Raw genomic sequence first — 20002 nt, forward strand, 5'->3', positions numbered from 1 at the left:
CCCACAGAGAACTCGGTCCTCTGTGGCCAGTCTCGCCTATGGTAGTGCGCCTTGGTGTCCCTGCTGTCCCAAAGGCAAAGATAGCAGGGAAACTTGGTAAAACTGCCTTGGAGACCCATTAGGAATGCCACCATTTTGAAGTCTCCGATGACCTCCCAGCCATACTCATCATACTTCAAGCCATCCAGCAAGGTCTTGATGCTGTTGTAATCCTCTTTGAGGTGCACCGAGTGAGCCAGGGGAAGAGACGGGTACTTGTTACCATTATGGAGCAGCGCAGCTTTGAGGCTCCTGGATGAGCTGTCAATGAAGAAGCACCACTCATTCTGGTTACAGGCGATTCCGATTGCCTCGAACAGACTGGTCACATTATGGCAGAAGCAGAGCCGATTTTGACGGGTGAAGAAGCTGCAAAAAGGTTGGTGACGCTTCCTCTGATCTGCGACTTGCACATTTTCATCCAACAAGTTCCACTGCTTGAGCCTAGACGTCAAAAGCTTGACATTGGACTTGGTGAGACCAAGATCTCTGATCAAGTCGTTGAGGTATTTTTTGTTGGGGTAGCATGGGTGTTTCTCCTCAGCTCCACCTCTGAAATTGTTATCTGGATATGCGTCTTCCTCGCTCTGTGACTTGCTGCTCTTTTCTATAGATGGCTGCTCTCTCTCCGGAGGAGTGGTTACGGGGACCTCATGGCAGTGTGGAACTGGGGTGATGGATGAACGAAGGTCCGGATACGTGATAGCAGGTGCATTCTTGCCAGTCCGAAGTTTGGAAGGGTCCACCATGCAAAAGTAGCAGTTGCTTGAGTGGTCAGTGGGTTCCCGCCAAATTCTTGGGATAGCGAACTTCATTGCTCTTTTTTCCCCTCTGTACCATCCTACAAAAATACATTTCTTTCACCCATGACTACTGTGTAAGAGATTCTCGCAATATTTTTCATATATGATATATTTTGACTTAAAACTTTCGTGACTGCAGGAATTCATATTCTTTGGGTCTTTCGGTAAAGCCACGTAGATAGAAAATAATAATAACAATATCACGTTTCGATCGCAACACAAGCAATCATCATCGTGAGGCGATGGCTCTTTCCTAGCGCTCTCCGAGCTTACATTTACAAACATCTCTAAACCTTTGTAAACAACTCGTTGATTGGGGTAGACCTACTGCCGGGCACGAATACCTCTCCTACATTGACATTAGCTTCCCCGTCCATCTTCAGCACTGAATCTATCTGGAATGTTCTGGAAAATATGTAAATTTCAAAATATCAATGTCCTGGTCACAAAAGCAATGTTTGTGGGGAATAATAGCCATTTTCTCTACTTTTGATACGTAAGCAATTAGGAAATAATACTTACTACCGAGGACCAATTTTTTTAAAGAGTCATAATTAATCATCAAACACTGAACCATTAAAATGATGAAATGCACTTGTTGATGTGAAAATGGTGATTATGTGAGACCAGTGGGTGCAGGGTGACAACTTGAGAATTACACTCAACGAGGGACACGAATCTCCTGCAGATGGTCTTGCTTCTGAGTGGCCTGAAATTAATTCAGAGTTTGATCGGCAGCAAAGAGGAATTCACTGTGAAACCTTGCAGCAGCGCACTTCTGACTGAGAGGGATTGTGGTTGGAGAATTTGACTTCGCAAATTGGCATCTGTGAGTTACAATCGTGAAAGGGTGGAGACTAACTCAGCCCATTATTTCACCAGGACAAATACATTCAGTGCCATTTTATGGAAAATTAGTGGTGGACATCTCATGAAGTGACTTACCGCTGCCATGACCGTGTGTAACTATCACCACTGGCTCAGGGCTACCAATTGAGATAACAATACCCCATTGTTTGTTGGAGCAAAGTGGCACTTTTACTTGACTGCTGTGCTTTCGCTGTTCTTTTCGGAGATTTGACTCAAAGGTATGGCTATAAATGGCCAAAGCCGGCATAAATGTAGGAAATATATATGACAATCGCAACCTGTAGTGATGTGTGGGTGGTTTAGAAAAAAAATCAGTGCATTCTAAATATTGAATAAGCCCACATGGCTCATAGAATCAGTGGGGTATTGGGTGTTTTTATTAGCCAAAGTATATCTCTGTAATATATGTACATGACATTTGCTTTTGTTCATAATTGTAATTTATAAATGCACATGTGCATTGTTCAGCAAAAAAGTGTGTTTTTTTGCGGGGGTATGTGTCATTGTATTTCTAATGTAAGTTTTTTGTACGGCGGCACTAAATTGCCCTGCACGGTTTGCACAGCTTTAGCGTCAGTTAATGAGCTGCGTCATTTACTGCCTCTTGCTTATCTGGGCCAGTCACTCATCAAAATGAATTTTAATGTATTGTACAAGCAATGCATGGTATGAATTGGATCAGTGCATTACATAAATCAGTGTGAGTGTATTTAAATGTTTATTAATATACAGACACACGCACATTATATTTAGAGCTTCATCTCACGTACATTGTTTTCACGGATGATTTGAATGAGATTCCCATTCCTTAGGTTCAGTGTGATTCAGATTAATCCTATTTCAGTCAAAAACATTGATATCTGCCACAAAGCCCTACAAATTCCACAAGGTATACTATATTCACTCATTCATAAGGAGGCATTTCAAAGACATGTTTAAATTGGATTCCTTAACCAAACTCTGAGTGAAAGCATCTCCCCGTTCAATTGAGCAGTGCTTGGTGGCACTGAACTAATGCTAAACATTCCACATTCTCATCATGGAGGCCATTCTCCCCAAAGGAATTGACTTTCTACAAAGCAGTACTTTTTACGTAAACCGACATTTAGATTTGAGCTCATGACCTTCCAAATGAGAGGTGTGCACTCTAACCACACCCTGCCCCATCTGATAGCTCACCTAGCTACACAACATTAACCCTCAAAAGAGGTTCCCTTCAGTAAATGTGTGTCTCATTTCTATGCTCACGGCAATGGGGGATAGATCATTTGTTAATGTAGCTCTAAAGTGTTGACAATGCAAATCAAACCTTTTTTAAAATGTATTCGTATGCACAAGTGTAGCTGAGCGTGATGCACGCTATTTAGTTATTTATTTTGCTGTTTTGTTCATGTGTCCCTGTAGCAATATTATGATGAACTGCTGTTTATCAAGATACATTTTGCCAAGGTTATCGAACTTGAAAAAACAATATATCTTTAAAATCCCTTGGTAAAGTAACTTTACATATGTATACATGCACACACACATTCTCAAGCTCAAATAAAAGGCAATGAGATGATATTAAGCCCTGTTTATGAGACACATGCAATGCCCTTGAAAGAGTGTTATCTGCCTGCGTAAAAAAGGAATATCAGCTCTCTGAGGCACATAACTGCGTTGTGTTTCACTTGGCATGAAGTACAAATGTGATTTCTGAAGTTGGAATAAATCACTGGCAGCTATTGGACCAATAATATAAATAAGGTATTTCTTTGGTTGCATGAGATATAAAAAAGATATGTACTCGCATTTTTTTTATGAGCAAAGCCGTGTACCTTTAGTGAGTTCCCAAATTGCATCGCTATCCATAGGAGCTTGGAGAATCTCACAATACCTAACCTGGAATCACTATTTAATTCTTAGAATCAAACATAAGTCCTTTAGGGATCTTGGAATGGTGGAATTGTGAAGGGGCCTGACTGCATGCGGCATGGCATGGCATTCAGGCAAGAATGGGGGTCCCTTGGGGCCTGTGACACGTTGAGTAAAATCACCATTGAAACGTGCAAACGTGTGGCCAAAGCCAATGCCAGACATGTTATTGGCGATTCTGGTCGATACCGGTGGGCTGCTATTGTCTGCAGGCCGAGCCGCCCTTGAAATAGAGTCTCTTGGCTCAATGGGATTTACTCAGTGGGAAATTAACTTCTGATTCTGATACTGCCTCAAATTCCTCACGGGCCCTCGGCTGTTTGCGTGAATGGCATGACAAGACTCATGGTGGAGTAAGATCAATTTCCACAAACTAGGCATCGGCAATGCATTTCAATGGAGATTCTGGCCACCTGTAATAGGCCTCGGTCACAATTATAACCAGGTGGAATTAGCTATGCTTGGGGTAGATAGGCAAAAGCTTAGCTAAGCTAGGTTCCTGATAGAATAGTAATAGAATCCCAACCTCTTGCACAAATATTCCGTTGTAGAATTCCTGAGAGAAACTTTAGAATCCATCACAAAAGGAATCCATCAATGCAATTCTGGAGAATTTTGAATGGAAGCCACACCGCGTACAATTGTACACTAATGTACCACTGGGAATAATCACAATCATTGCCTACTTACTGCAACAGATCTAGGCAGGACCCTCCCGCAAAATAGTCATATGAGACTTAGTGAGGCTTTCATGGGTAAATAAGAGTAATATTAAATAAATATAATAAATATGTATAATATTCTTAACATTTTAAATGCATATTCTATGAGCACTTGCTGTGTCTCATATCTCAGAACATTATGAATGTCTCTAATATGTGTGACTAATGCCAGCGTATATCACACTTGTGATCATAGTGCACTGGATTCCAGGTAGCGCTCCTGCTTGCTTTACTCATGAATGTCAAAACAACAGAGTGTCTCCTCACTCATTCAGGAAATAGCGCGGTGCTCTTATCCAACATGGGCCCTTAAGCCAACAGCGAAAATTCCACATTCTCACAGGGGAGATCAGTTTATCCAATGTCCCACGAGCTTGCACTTGTATTATTGAGAGATAAAGGTTGATTGGCTAATGCTTGGCATAATTAGAACTCGGCTTCTGATCGCGAGTGAAGCGCTCTATCAATTGAGCCACCAAGCCAGACTGGTGATACTGTATAACTTACAAGTAACCTCAGTCAATATTGAAAGTGTGTGTATGAGCGTGTCTGTACACGCACACACTTATTTATAACTCAGAGAGATGCATTGCAGTGTAGATCTAGGCGTGAATGAAGAATAATGTATGGTGGACTTTCCAATCGTGTAGCAAATTGCATTGCTTTTGGCGAGCCACACAATAATTATGTTATGCCCAAGAACAAACTTGGGGGAAAATAGATTACACCAACTCTCTTTTATTGCATGTGCATGCATTACGGGTGAAATGTGCTTAATCAGATTTGCAGTGTTCTATTTTGGGATCACTTGCCAAGTCTGGACAAGGTACCGAGTAAACAAGTTAACGAGCTTTTCGAGATACGTGGAGTTTTCCACTCAGTCATTACCACACGCAGATGATTCTCACACTCACAGTCGCGAGCATGACATCCCTTAATTAAACACCTACTCGGAGAGCTGCGGCACATTTGAGTTTTAGATGGCTGTGCGATAAACGGCGAGAATAGGGAAAGCAGTCGAACAAAGAATGAGTAGTGGCCAGTGACGGATTATCGTAGCAGCAAAAGTAGCTACATATGTAGTAGCTACGTGTGTAGTAGCTACGTGTGTAGCTGCTACGTGTGTAGTAGCTACGTGTGTAGTAGCTGCATGTGTAGTAGCTACGGGCCCCACACTTTCAAGGGCCCGCGCTAAATGCTTTGAAGCTATAAATTCCGGTTCAGTGATTCTGCACTTGCTCTATTACTATAGTACTATATTGCCTTCAACTTTTATGAGTGACTGGGTGTTTAAGGTTAGCGATTTGCCGTATTATCTGTCTGCACAGCAAATGAAAAAATAAAATTATTTTACTACGCAAGTTAAAAATGTGTTTTTTAATATTTGCGTGTTTTATTTGCTTATTTAGGGCCCCTTTATGACGTATTCTACAGGTCCCACACTAGCTTAATCCGGCACTGGCTATATTGTTTGGGAAGAGCCGTAGATTGCGTAGAACCCAGTGAATGAAACGGAACCCTGTAGGAGCTTACCAGCACTCACGAAGGACGGCAGATGCTGGCGTTATTAGAAGAAGTAGTGAAGATCTCAATGGAAAGTTTGAAAATGAAACGGGCACCAGGAAGTGACAACATTACCATTGCGAACAGGCAAGGGACACAATGGAGAAGCAATGCAAAAAGTTATCGAGTACGATTTGGAAAGCAAGCGCGCTCAGCAAATGGGGGAAAATGATCATAGCACCAACATGATGTGCAAACAAAGAGACGAAAACATACTCATTGTTTTTTTCGGTAAAGTCACGTATGTAGAAATACAATAAAATTATATTAAAACAAAAAAACAATAAAATAATATTAAAAAAAAACTTTTTTTTCAGAGGAGTCTGTTCAATGAGCGCCACTGAAAAAGCATTCCCCCCAAAACAATTCAGAGGGGAATGAAGTGGTTCGCAGACGAGAGGAACAGGCCGGGTTTGTGACCAGGACGAAGTAGAACAGATGAGCTGTGTTGGCATCAAACTGATGTCAGAGAAGTACACTGGGCCCAACCGAACCTGCTACAATAACTTCGTGGGCTTCGTCAGGCTTTGGATAGCATCCGGCAGAAATGAACATTACGGGGGTTTGAAAATGCATGGCATCTCCAAGCAACCGATCAAGCAGATAGATAAACACTTATAGCAGATCTACGAATGCTGTGAGAAGACAGAAGAAGGTGACAGAATGGTTATGGGGTATTTACACACTTCCTTGAACTTGCCCCTGTTGTCTGTTTATATTCTTTCACATCTTTGACGCTTAATATCCTCGGATCTACGAAGCCGAACGAGCTGATATTTTCTACACAGACTCGTCTCGCGTAACAATTCAATACTTCGTTAAAAAAAACAACGGTCCAGGTCCCGCCGATCCTGGGCCTCTTCGTGTTCTTTCAACTTCATAATTTTTTTTACAATTGAGGCCAGGGTCGTTGCTTAAGAGGACAGGGGAAGTCATGCCGAACGGGATGATGGTAAGTAACCGAATACCCTGGAATAACCTTGCGGATGATATTGACTCAACCATCCGAGGAGGACCTACAGAGAATAATCGATAATGTATATGGGAAAAGCAGAACATTTGGAATGAAGATAAACACCGGTAAATATATAATGGAAGATAAGAGGAAGAGGTAAAGATCAAAATTGGAGAGGAGCAGCTATAATACGTAGAAATATAAATACGTATCAAAGAGTGGACATTGTGGAGATTACATAACATGAAATAATCAGACTAGCTGCTGCATTTAGAAAAACGCGACAAGATTTGGAAGGTTAAAGACAATTTGATGAAACAAAAAACTTTAACTTAGAGTATATGAGACAAGTATCATGCCAATACCATTATATAGATCAATAATTCTAGACTAAGAATAAAGCTGACAATCAAAAAATGTGGAAATGAGTTCGTGAGGAGGAATGGTGAGAGTTTGAAGACTGAAGAGAAAAAGTGGTAAGGCAGTGGCGGGGAGAATAAATAATGCTACAACAGAAGATTCTGGGAAGACGACTGCGATGGTTTGAACACATATCAAGAAAGCTAGCAGGAGAAAGGACACCACAAACAGTGATGCGTATCACTGCACAACGAACGAGAAATAGGGGAAGACCGAGGACGCTTTGGAATGCAGCAAGAGTTTTACAACGACGAATGGAGCGGTGAAGCTGGTGCACGATGGAAACGTTTTCCAGAGACTTAATTGGACATCATTGCTTACTTTTGACCTGATGGACAGGAATGCAAAAAGTGGAGATCGCATCCCAGGATTCCCATGAATCGGTTCTATATTGCAAGCCAGGGCAACAAAATGTGCTTGTTTGCACCGCACCACCACCCATAACACATGCTCCAAATGAAATACAAAGCAGACAAGACAACGCAGCAACGTTCGTTTTTACCAGGTACGATTTGTTCTGAATAGCACTCTGAGAGTCAAAAGGTGGTTCAGAGTTTGCCTTATTAGAAAAATAGTGCTGGAAAACATTGATCTCTTCACAGTTCTGTAATAAAGGCCATAGACTGACTACAATGCGTTACTGGATTAAAGCCTGGTCACACTTGGGTGATCATGAGGATGATTTGACCCAGGATTGGCTCAGATAGCAGTCACCACTAATGTTAACCGTGGCTCGGAATCAAACTCGGATCGCCCGGTGCATGGTGTGGTGCACCAACCACGACGTTACCTCTCCTCCAAAAGTACATGTACGGTATATAGAAAATGATTGTCATTTATTGCTTATGAGGAGGTCATATTTAATTATCCAGAATTAAATTCAGACAAGTATTAACTTAAAAAAAGTCCACGTGAAAACTACCTTTCCAAACCGGGCTTTGGGGTTCATTCATCTCTTGAATTCTTTTTTTATTCCAGTCAAGGACGTCTGTATAAATGTAAGTAGACCATGAAAAACACAAGGCGTTATACTTGCCACGTGTCGAAACGTCCCAACTAATTGCAGGGTGACTGATAACTAATCGAATGCTACACAACGCGAAGTTAATTACTGTATAGTGTAGGTGTCACGGATATAGGACGCATACGTGACGGAGGAGCGGGAGTGTCGCGGTTATCACGCTGCACTACAGTGACCCGGGTTCAATTCCCACTCACGGCCACAACCAGTAACAATTATTTGAACCGTTCCTTGGCCTCCCCTAGGTCGACCTAAGCTCAAATGAGTACCTGGTGCAGTGTGAAAACATCGCCACTGGGGAGACAAAGGCGGCCGGGCGTGGTGCTGGCCACCTACCTCCTTCCGAGGTGCTCGCTAACAGCGCTTGCCCCAACAGTCTGTTAAGGCTACACGGGGAATGTTTGTCTTTGTTATCTGGTGACTACTTGATATCAATAAGCACATAATGGACAAATGTTTACACTTATTTGAACCGTTCCTTGGCCTCAGAAACAGAATAAAGGTACTTTCAATAGCTTCCTCCTTTGCCCCATAACTCGACATTTCTTTCTAAATAAATGTAACGTTCGAAACGAAATGCATCATGGCCTCTCCAATACCACCAGTCGTTGTGCACAACACGTGTCTCATTGTTTCCTCAGAGGTCGGCCCGATTCAACCGAATATAGAAAGAGCTTTGGTTTCTCAGTGTAGAGAAATTGTAGCAATTGTGAGTCACTCCCCAGGCACTTTACACATGGAGAAAGAAAAAAAACCAACCACATAACACAGAATGTCACTTACAAAGAGCCAGCAGATGGGATGTTGCCTTCAAAGTTTGGCACTCATTTGATACAGTTTCCGCATCAGAGAGGTTCATGTGAGGGTCTGTAATTGGGTTTGAGATCAGGATACTTTGGACTTGAATTTAAAGCTTTTTCAGGCCAGACAGCAACATGGATGGGTGCACTGAGACCACTCATTGCATGCAATAGAAAAATCTATACATATACATTTAACCTCAATTAGATTTCTATGATTATTATAAAAAAGGTAGACGTTGTTTGGACTGTTGTCTATTGGACTGAAAGAATTAATCACTGGGATAGGTTCTTGAAATGTCGCAGCTCAGGGTTGTTGCATCCAAAAACATGCGTGCAGTGTTACGTTTTAATGCGTGTGTTTAGTTTGTCGTCCTTCCCCCGCACCTCCGATTAGCACGGTTGGCCACGTACGGTGGGAAAGAAGTTCAACACGCAGGCAGTGCACACGTCCGTCGTAGGGCAGCAGGGTTTGAGGGCAGCAGGATGTGACTCACACCCTGCTGCCCAAAGCGCCGCCGTGGCTAATGGTAAATTACGGGTGATGTGAATTCGCTTGGAAACTTTGCACAAACTTTTCTTCCATTGTTGGCTTTACTCCGACCCCTCCGGCTTTTGGCCGTTCAACAGCGGCGGCAAGAGGGTGCTGCTGTCGCGGAATTGTGTGCGCTATCGCGTGGAATCAACCGCACTTAAATTACCAATACAATATTTTGTTAAATCATTCAAATGCAAAAGACCACTGTTGTATTTCCATTACATTTTGATTTCATGAAAATAGATTAACGAGTGTTTTTTTTCTCCTCTCGCAGTAAAACATATATTACTCATATTCTTGGTTCTTTCGGTATTATTTTATTGTTTCCCTTCTATGTGACTTTACCGAAAGAATCAAGAATATGAATCCCTGCAGTCACGAAAGCTTTAAATCATATATTACTCGTTGTAATCTTCTTTTCATGAATTATGAAACGGTGTACAATACATATGCTGCTTCATGCGCCCTCTTTTTAAAATTTCACAACAATCACAGTGACTCGAGATCTCCTTTGAGCCTTGAAGATATACTTTTGACATTTCAATGAGGCAAGAAGAGACCGCAGCTAATTCGGATATTGACCATTTAATGTCTACCATTCACTTTTCGTGCCACTGCCATGGGTTTTTTTTCTGAAACATTTTTCAGGAAAGCCCAAAAACCTCTCTGAGTGTCAACACTTTTTCAGGAGGTTGGCATGTTTGTCAATTCCCTTGCTACGCAGGGCTTTGTGGGGAAAAAAAACGATGGTGTTCAGAAATCCTCATCACTCTTTTTCAGAAGTGTCCTGACAAGGGTTCACAGTAATGGGCGATTGTTTCAATACATATTCCAAATTAGCAATTTACGACGTAATTTTTATTTTTATTTTCGGATCGTCAGAAAAATCAGCATCTATATTTAATTTGGAGGAATCCGATGTCACCCCATATGCTCCCTCGTTATTTGTTTTTTTACACCTGATGAAGATCGCTTGTGTTGCAGTCGAAACGTCGTGATTGATTTATTTTAATATAATTTCATGGTATTTCTACATACATGACTTTACCGAAATAAACAATGAGTAATTGATGCAGTCACGAAAGCTTTAATTCTTTATAACCACTCTTATTACAGTTTAGAGATAAAGCTTGCATTGTGTATTTCTGAAATTCGTATCTTTTACAAAACTCTAGAAATATTAGCTGAATTTCTTCTTGACATTAAGTCTAACGATAAAGAGTTAATGCCATTCTTTGGCAAGGAGAAAAACAGAATTTGTCCGACAGCTCCCACCCACAGCCACCGTTAATCATTTATGAGCCCAACAGCTGGCATTTGCATCAAGGCAGACACTGGAGTATGGAAGGGTTTGTGAAGCATGGAAAGTTCAGCTCTGAGCATCTGCTCTCAGATTTCCATGGATGCCCGGTAACATCCAGGGTGTGCCTGTTGCACCAAATATTCATTCTATTCATCCGTTTGCATGAGCGTCTGGCACTGAGATGTATGGTGACCGGCTGAGTGAATATTTTTACACCTGGGAGGAAATTACAATACCTGTAGATGCCCTATGTATATGATAAGACAAACACGAATATCTACAGATAGGTCAGAAAACGAGTTGCTCTATTGCCATCTTCTGACAAGGTGACAACAAAGCAAATTGGGTGTCACGATCTCTGAGATGGTAACAGAAACCCATCTCTAAATTTCTGGACAACACACAAAAATCACTCAATGAGGAATACTTGCTAACAAAAACAGTCCACGGTCAAGTAAGCGTGGAACAGCGCAAACTTCTGGGGGTACGGAGCCAGTGGTGCAAATTCCACATTCCTATTGCAGGGGCCAGTCTAGTCATCAAGCAAGGTGAGTGTTAAGCAACTTGGCCAAACCACAATCAGGAATTCACATTTTTATGGCAGGGCCAGTCTAGTTTGGAAATGTTACTGGAGCAATAAGGGTACCTACCCTACTTGTCAGCACCCAATCAAGATTCAAGCCTGCGACCTTCAATTTGTGAACAGGGCTCACTTAACCATAGTGCCCAACTGGTTTGAACTCAATGCGGCATACTGATCGGGGCTTCTTCTGCGTAAGTAAAGCACATGATCATGACCATCGTCAATATCTGCGCAGTGGCACTTTTACCTGCCACCAGTCTGGGTCCTCTTGGCTCACGATCTGCAGGATGTCCCCACGGTTGAACCGCAGGCCTGCCTCCTTGCACGGGATCAGCTGGTCATCCTCCGGGTTGTAGTCGAAGTAGCACTTCACAAACACCTTCCAAACACACTTAATTCAGGGGTCGGGTTAACGCAACATGTTGGACCGCCACGCCACCAAGCAAATGACATGCATTATTAATGCAAATTAAACATTTAAGCACAGGCACGACGTTATTTCCGCTCTACAGAGAGGCACAGATGGGTGGTTAATCAGTGAAGGGGCTGCTGTGGGAACGCGTGCGGCATAACTTATCACGTGGAGTGTGTTATGCCTATGCGAGAGTAACACCGTGTTCGAGGTTTTTTTTTGCTTACAATTACAATTTTGGCTAAGCAAACACATTCACTATGTGAAGGGTGCTTCTCCCACTGAATGATTCAAGTTGGCGGCACATCGGAATTCCCATTGATCATAAAATGAAACGACCAACAGAACTGCATTGATTTATGCATGCAATTATATAAGCGATAAAATACACTGGTATGTGATTAAAGCTTTATGTTTTAGTAGGTGAGACCTCAAAGGGCATGTGACTTTTTCAGCTTGCACAGGATCATGCGATGGGAGATTATGTATACAAATAAACACAAACCGAAAACAGATACATACTACAATAGTTAACGCTGCCAGAAAATCCAACCATTTACATATATCCATCTATGCAATATACATATTACATTATAGAAAATTTACTTTTTACCTATTTAGCAATGCAATTCATAAAGCCAAGAGTCAAAGTCAAATTTGCTTCCTGCCCAATAAAGCATTGGGCAACGTCCATCGCCTGTTTACACCCTTAAGCCAGTGGTGGAAATTCGACATTACTTTGGCGAGGGGCGAGTCTCTTCAGAGAACAACTACTGTTGACTTTCCTCCAAAGCGATACTAATTTTATCGACCTGAGAGAAAAGAAGGGCTGAGTTGATCCCAAATAAAAATTTTAACGTCTAACCTCCAATTGTGAATCTGGTCGCTATACTGCTCTGCCACAGGCTTTACAGCTTGACTGCTGCTCTACCTGCAAGGTCAAAGGTCAGAGTAAAGCCACACATATTGCGTTACGTTATCTAGTTTTCTTAATAAAACAATAGATATCCATTTGTGCTTAAAGCATATTGATTGATGTCCGTGATAATTACATGAGATTAAGTCATTCCGAAGCAATCAGTAAATGGGTTATTCTCGCATGAACTGCTTAACCAACAAGCTCTCCAGCTTGTGATAGACAGAGCAGAAGCTGTGAAGTCGTTGCTGTGGTAAATGCAATCAATGTACTCTTATAAAATTCCCAAGCAAGTCCCTGGCCATGCTGCTGAGTAGTAATGCATATTTTTCAACACGACAAGACTTCAGTAAATGTTTACTTAAACTCGTGCTGCTCAACATGAACTAACGGAGAGTGTTTTTAGAATCATAGTGAATATCTATTTATACAGTTACGTTGTTTTGCAATATACATGTGATCGCAGAGTCAGAGTGTTTCCTTTATCAAGCCAACATTGTTCTGGCACTAATTTCAATTTGGGAGCCAGCGCTGATCCAGCAATGAAATTCCATTTAAATTACTTTATGTACGATGCATGTGTGTACAGAATGCTGCCATGTTGAGATGGTTAGTACACTGAACTTGTAATCCAGAGGTTGCCAGTTCGAGCCAAACTTCTGGTGCAGCAGTTCAATGAATGGCCAAGTTTTTTTTTAATCCCCCCCTAAGCAAATTGAATGGGTACACGACATTTGGTAGATTGGCATGTCGTGCGTGGTGGGGTAAAATGTGGTTACTCCCATGTCTTCCAAGATGTCTGGAAAACTTGGAAGAGCAGCCTCAAATACCCTCCAAAGGGGCTCTATTTAGCTCCCTCTTATGGAGGCCCTTCCACCAGCAATGGTGTAAACAAGTAATTTCAGCGTTGAACCTTTACATTTTTAACATTATGTATGATTTAAAATTTCCAAGTTTAGCTTAATATATTATATTTTGATTTAAAGCTTTCGTGACTGCAGGGATTCATATGCTTTGTTCTTTCGGTAAAGTCACGGAGAAGGGAAACAATAAAATAATAAAAATATTAAATATTAAAATTCTCACGACGTTTCGATTGCAACACAAGCAATCATCATCAGGTTTGAAAACCACAGCAAGAAAAAAATGAAAAAGTGGCGTTTTTTTAACCTTAGCACCACGGAGAGCGATTTGGCAGTTATTCAGATGGACGAGTCCATCTATGTTCGGAAAAGAGGAGGGGGGAGACGAAAATAATGGATGCGGTCTGAAAGCCACCGTAAGCGTGAACAATCAAATAAGACCCGAAATGGTTTATCAAATTTTTCCAATGATTGCTAAGCCAGAATCCATCTTCTCGGTTGAAATTGTCTCTGTGTTTGTATATGTGGATAGCCTCATGAACGAATCTCTCATGGTAGCCAGATGGCTTGCAGAGAACCTCTGTCTTGGAGAAGTCAATGTCATGTGAGCCTACTGAATTATAACAGTGATCTGCCACGGGCGAGGTGTTGGTCCTACCGTGTTTTAGGTCTGCTTTGTGTTCACGAAAAAATGCGGTCCGAGACATGTCGTTTGGTTTCTCCAATGTAACTACTACCACAGAGGCAACTTAGTTTGTAGACACCAGGGTACTGTACAGTGAGGGAAAAAAGTATTTGATCTCCTGCTGATTTTGCACGTTTGCCCACTCATAAAGCAATGATCAGTCTATAATTTCAATGGTAGGTTTATTTGAACAGTGAGAGACAGAATAACAACAAAAAAATCCAGAAAAACGCATGTCAAAAATGTTATAAATTGATTAGCATTTTAATGAGGGAAATAAGTATTTGACCCCCTCTCAATCAGAAAGATTTCTGGCTCCCAGGTGTCTTTTATACAGGTAACGAGCTGAGATTTGGAGCACACTTTTAACGGGAGTGCTCCTAATCTCAGCTTGTTACCTGTATAAAAGACACCTGTCCACAGAAGCAATCAATCAATCAGATTCCAAACTCTCCACCATGGCCAAGACCAAAGAGCTCTCCAAGGATGTCAGAGACAAGATTGTAGACCAACACAAGGCTGGAATGGGCTACAAGACCATTGCCAAGCAGCTTGGTGAGAAGGTGACAACAGTTGGTGCGATTATTCGCAAATGGAAGTAACACAAAAGAACTGTCAATCTCCCTCGGCCTGGGGCTCCATGCAAGATCTCACCTCGTGGAGTTGCAATGATCATGAGAACGGTGAGGAATCAGCCCAGAACTACACGGGAGGATCTTATCAATGATCTCAAGGCAGCCTGGACCATAGTCACCAAGAAAACAATTGGTAACACACTACGCCGTGAAGGACTGAAATCCTGCAGCGCCCGCAAGGTGCCCCTGCTCAAGAAAGCACATATACATGCCCGTCTGAAGTTTGCCAATGAACATCTGAATGATTCAGAGGACAACTGGGTGAAAGTGTTGTGGTCAGATGAGACCAAAATGGAGCTCTTTGGCATCAACTCAACTCGCCGTGTTTGGAGGAATGCTGCCTATGACCCAAAGAACACCATCCCCACCGTCAAACATGGAGGTGGAAACATTATGCTTTGGGGGTGTTTTTCTGCTAAGGGGACAGGACAACTTCACCGCATCAAAGGGACGATGGATGGGGCCATGTACCGTCAAATCTTGGGTGAGAACCTCCTTCCCTCATCCAGGGCATTGAAAATGGGTCGTGGATGGGTATTCCAGCATGACAATGACCCAAAACACCCGGCCAAGGCAACAAAGGAGTGGCTCAAGAAGAAGCACATTAAGGTCCTGGAGTGGCCTAGCCAGTCTCCAGACCTTAATCCCATAGAAAATCTGTGGAGGGAGCTGAAGGTTCGAGTTGCCAAACGTCAGCCTCGAAACTTTAATGACTTAGAGAAGATCTGCAACGAGGAGTGGGATAAATTCCCTCCTGAGATGTATGTAAACCTGGTGGCCAACTACAAGAAACGTCTGACCTCTGTAATTGCCAACAAGGGTTTTGCCACCAAGTGCTAAGTCATGTTTTGCAGAGGGGTCAAATACTTCTTTCCCTCATCAAAATGCAAATCAATTCATAACATTTTTGACATGCGTTTTTCTGGATTTTGTTGTTGTTATTCTGTCTCTCACTGTTCAAACAAACCTACCATTAAAATTCTAGACTGATAATTTCTTTGTCAGTGGGCAAACGTACAAAATGAGCAGGGGATCAAATACTTTTTTCCATCACTGTATGTCCGGAATCACATCTTTTACAGACGGAACCATCTTCTTTGGTTCTTTCGGTAAAGTCACGTAGAATGAGAATAAAATAATAAATTGATAAAATAAAATAACACAATAATATTCTCACGACGTTTCGGCCACAACACAAGCGGTCTTCATCAGGTGAAGGGGCGAGACTGTCTGGTAGGACAGCGCTGGAGTGAAAGAGCCACGTTCAGATCACGGCCTTTAAGCTGTGTGAGAGGAACAAAGCGCCTTGACAAAGGAATTAGCATATAATTTAGCATTGAAATGGCTGAATGATTAGCTTGTGACTGGTCACAGAAATAGCTATGTTAAAAGTTAAAGCATAAACATCCGCAGAGGCACCCATTGTTAAAGGAATTAGCATAGAATTTAGCATTGAAATAGCTAAGTTAAGGCATACACATCCGCAGAGGCACCCCTTGACAATGGAATTAGCATAGAATTTAGCATTGAAATAGCTGAGTGATTAGCTTGTAACTGCTACAGAAATAGCTACGTTAAAGTCAGAGCATACACATTCACCGAGGCCTTAGTACACATCAAACAGGAGAATTTAGCATTGAAATAACTAGGCGAATTTAGCATTGAAATAACCGAGTGATTAGCTAGTGACTGGTCATAGAAATGACTACACATCTGAGCTATTCACAGTACTATATAGTGAACCAATAAAAACTAAAATATAAATTACCTTCATGTTATCAATAAACTCTATATTCTCCAATCAGCTAAGCTACCAACAATAAGTCGTTATATATCACAATGCTATATGGCGAAAAAATGGGTGGATTCTTACCCTTAAATTTCAGCACCACGGATAGCTACGGGCCCCGTTCAGACGGACGAGTTCGTCCATGGTCGGAACAGAGGAGGGGGAGAGAGACAGCTGCGAGGCCCTAGTATACTCCATGTTGTAAAACTATACCATTAACCGTGGTGTGAGAGGTATTAAGAGGCAATGCTGGCGAAAGAGCTGCGGTCTGAAGGTCATCGTAAAAATACAATTAATTAAGAACAGAAATGATTTAAAACATCTTTCCAGTGGTTACTAAGCCTGAATCCATCTTCTCGGTTGAAATTGTCTCTGTGCTTGTATATGTGAATGGCCTCATGAACGAATCTCTCATGGTAGCCGGTTGGTTTGCAAAGAACCTCCGTCTTGGAGAAGTCAATGTCATGTGAGCCCACTGAATTATAACAGTGATCTGCCACGGCAGAGGAGTTCGTCCTACCGGAACTAGATCATGGATTTTATGTACTGTGTTGAATCGGACCTGGATCTTGTGTTTATTCAAGATTTTGGAGATTTTTGTTGTGATGCCCGCAATCTAGGATAAAGTGATGGTTTTGTATGGCTCCTCAAGAGGATCCTTCTTCATGGTTGGAGTGATAGCTTTGTGGATTGTATACACCCAGCCATCAGATTTACCATGGAAGTCGAAAAAGATGGCAAGCTACCTTTTTTTGGATGTCCTAATAAAATAAAAAAGAGACGTGATGGTTCAATGAGCCACTCTGTCTACAGGAAAGCTACCCATATGGATTCTTACCTGAAACCGGATTCCCACCACCATCCATCCCAGAAGAATTCCCTCATCAAGACTCTGCACCATATAGCCCAATGCATATCCGACCAGGAGCACATAGCCAGTGAACTCAAGCACGTACACCAAGCTCTTAAGGCTAATGGTTACTCCGACTACACAATCTGCAAAGCTATCACTCCAACCATGAAGAAGGACCCTCTTGAGGAGCCATTCAAAACCATCACTTTACCCTACATTGCGGGGATCACAAAAAAGATCTCCAAAATCTTGAATAAACACAAGATCCAGATCTGATTCAACACATTACATTAAATCTTTGATCTGGTTCCGTCTGTAAAAGATGTGAGTTCGGACATACAGTACCCTGGCGTCTATAAACTAAGATGTCTCTGTGGTAGTAGTTACATTGGAGAAACCAAACGACATGTCTCGGACCGCATCCGTGAACACAAAGCAGACCTAAAACACGGTAGGACGAACACCTCGGCCGTGGCAGATCACTGCTATAATTCAGTAGGCTCACATGACATTGACTTCTCCAAGACAGAGGTTCTCTGCAAGCCATCTGGCTACCATGAGAGATTCGTTCATGAGGCTATTCACATATACAAACACAGAGACAATTTCAACCAAGAAGATGGATTCTGGCTTAGCAATCATTGGAAGGATTTGATAAACCATTTCGGGCCTTAATTGATTGTTCACACTAATGGTGGCTTTCAGACTGCATCCAATATTTTCGTCTTCCCCCTCCTCTTTTCTGAACATAGATGGACTCGTCCATCTGAATAACTATCAAATCGCTCTCCGTGGTGCTAACGTTAAAAAAGCCGCCACTTTTTTCAAAATTTTCTTGCTGTGGTTTTCACACCTGATGATGATTGCTTGTGTTGCAGTCGAAACGTCGTGAGAATTTTAATGTTTAATATATTATGTTATTGCTGCTGTATTATTATTACTATACAGATTGCATTAGTACCACGTGTAACAGGTTATAATTCATGGAAGGCATTTCAGACGCTGGTTTTTCTTCATGAACTGCCCGGTTCACCTCCCCTTCAGACGGATGAAAATGTAAAAAGTCCAACGCAACCCTTAAAGGATAGTCAATGTTGTGGCAGATGGGCTCCTCCTTGCCGCCGCCTGCCAACATCACAGTGGACAGGCTGTCCCATCACATCTGCTTACTGCCGCTATGTGATTACAGGAACATCCAGTGTCACGCCTGACCAAATGTTGGCGCGCTTGAGAGAGCTCCTGCCGCTCATGCAATCAAGTTGACCGGGAACTCGGTGATGTGCTCCATTAACGGATGGACGTTCACTTCACGGTGAATAATCTCGTCAAGGAACACAAACCATCACGCGAACGCCAGTCATCCTCGCAGTCGTGGCTTTTGGCTAGCCATCGAACAAAGACGGTTACTGTGTCACGCGCTTTCAGATGCGCTTCTGCTGCCGTGTGGAACGCTCTTCATTCCGATATTAGGAAGCCACTGGAGCTATGCGTTTTTAAATATATAATGGAAACTAATTTCTATAGAACTACTTTTTTGTATTTAGTTTGTTGTCCTTTCCCGTACCTCCGATTAGCACGGTTGGCTATGTAGGGTGCAAAAGAAGTTCAACATACATACATATATACAAAAGGCGAAGCAGTTGAAAAGGATAGTAGGAACAGGTCATGACTCCTATGCAAAGCGGCATTCTTTGCAGGTAAGAGCACACCATGTTCTGTGAATGCATCAGCGAACTCCCAGTTGTGTGCAAGGATTTGGGGAGCTCTGTGACCCACTGTTAGATTATGCCATTAACCTTGTAGCTAGCCATGGTGGCGGAGGCATACAAGCCAGCCCTTTGGAGGTGAGTTTTGTTGGTTGTAGAGACATTATCGTAATTGAACTCTCAAGCAGCTACGTAACAAGTTGGTCAATGAGGCTACCGACCTGCCTGCACTTTTATTTATGTTGTCTACTTGGAGGTGAGTTTTGTTGGTTGTAGAGACATTATCGTAATTGAACTCTCAAGCAGCTACGTAACAAGTTGGTCAATGAGGCTACCGACCTGCCTGCACTTTTATTTATGTTGTCTACTTATACATGAGAGGTTTTCTACAAGCATTCGTGTCTTCTAACACGTCGGATTGGCCATGGGGAGAAAAATGCTGGACGGGATGATGGCCGATGTTCAAGAATAATGTAAAAAATGGCAGCCGAGGAACGTAACGCATCCCAAAGTACTTCCACGGAGAAAATTGAGCAATTAAATGGCTTGTGTGTAAGTTCTGGGTAAATTATTACCTTGCAGGATCGTCAGAGATGGTGGTGGCTTGACTGA

At 42.2% G+C, this 20002-nt stretch overlaps 1 protein-coding gene across 4 annotated transcripts in view; it reads right to left on the bottom strand.

Annotated features, from left to right (window-relative positions):
- LOC116940843 (protein PALS2-like) overlaps window positions 1-20002 on the bottom strand; it is a 226327-nt gene that overhangs the window by 51789 nt on the left and 154536 nt on the right. For 3 of the 4 annotated variants that reach the window (XM_032951095.2, XM_032951097.2, XM_032951098.2), the window contains exon 6: window positions 11779-11922. In XM_032951095.2, coding sequence (XP_032806986.1) covers window positions 11779-11922 — 144 coding nt within the window. The remainder of the gene's footprint in view (window positions 1-11778; window positions 11923-20002) is intronic. The other variant, XM_032951096.2, reaches the window with a different exon arrangement.

This window comes from Petromyzon marinus, chromosome 10 (assembly GCF_048934315.1).
Source record: "Petromyzon marinus isolate PM22_M1 ecotype Great Lakes invasive population chromosome 10, UKy_Petmar_22M1.pri1.0, whole genome shotgun sequence".
In the NCBI taxonomy this organism is placed as follows: Eukaryota; Metazoa; Chordata; class Hyperoartia; order Petromyzontiformes; family Petromyzontidae; genus Petromyzon; species Petromyzon marinus.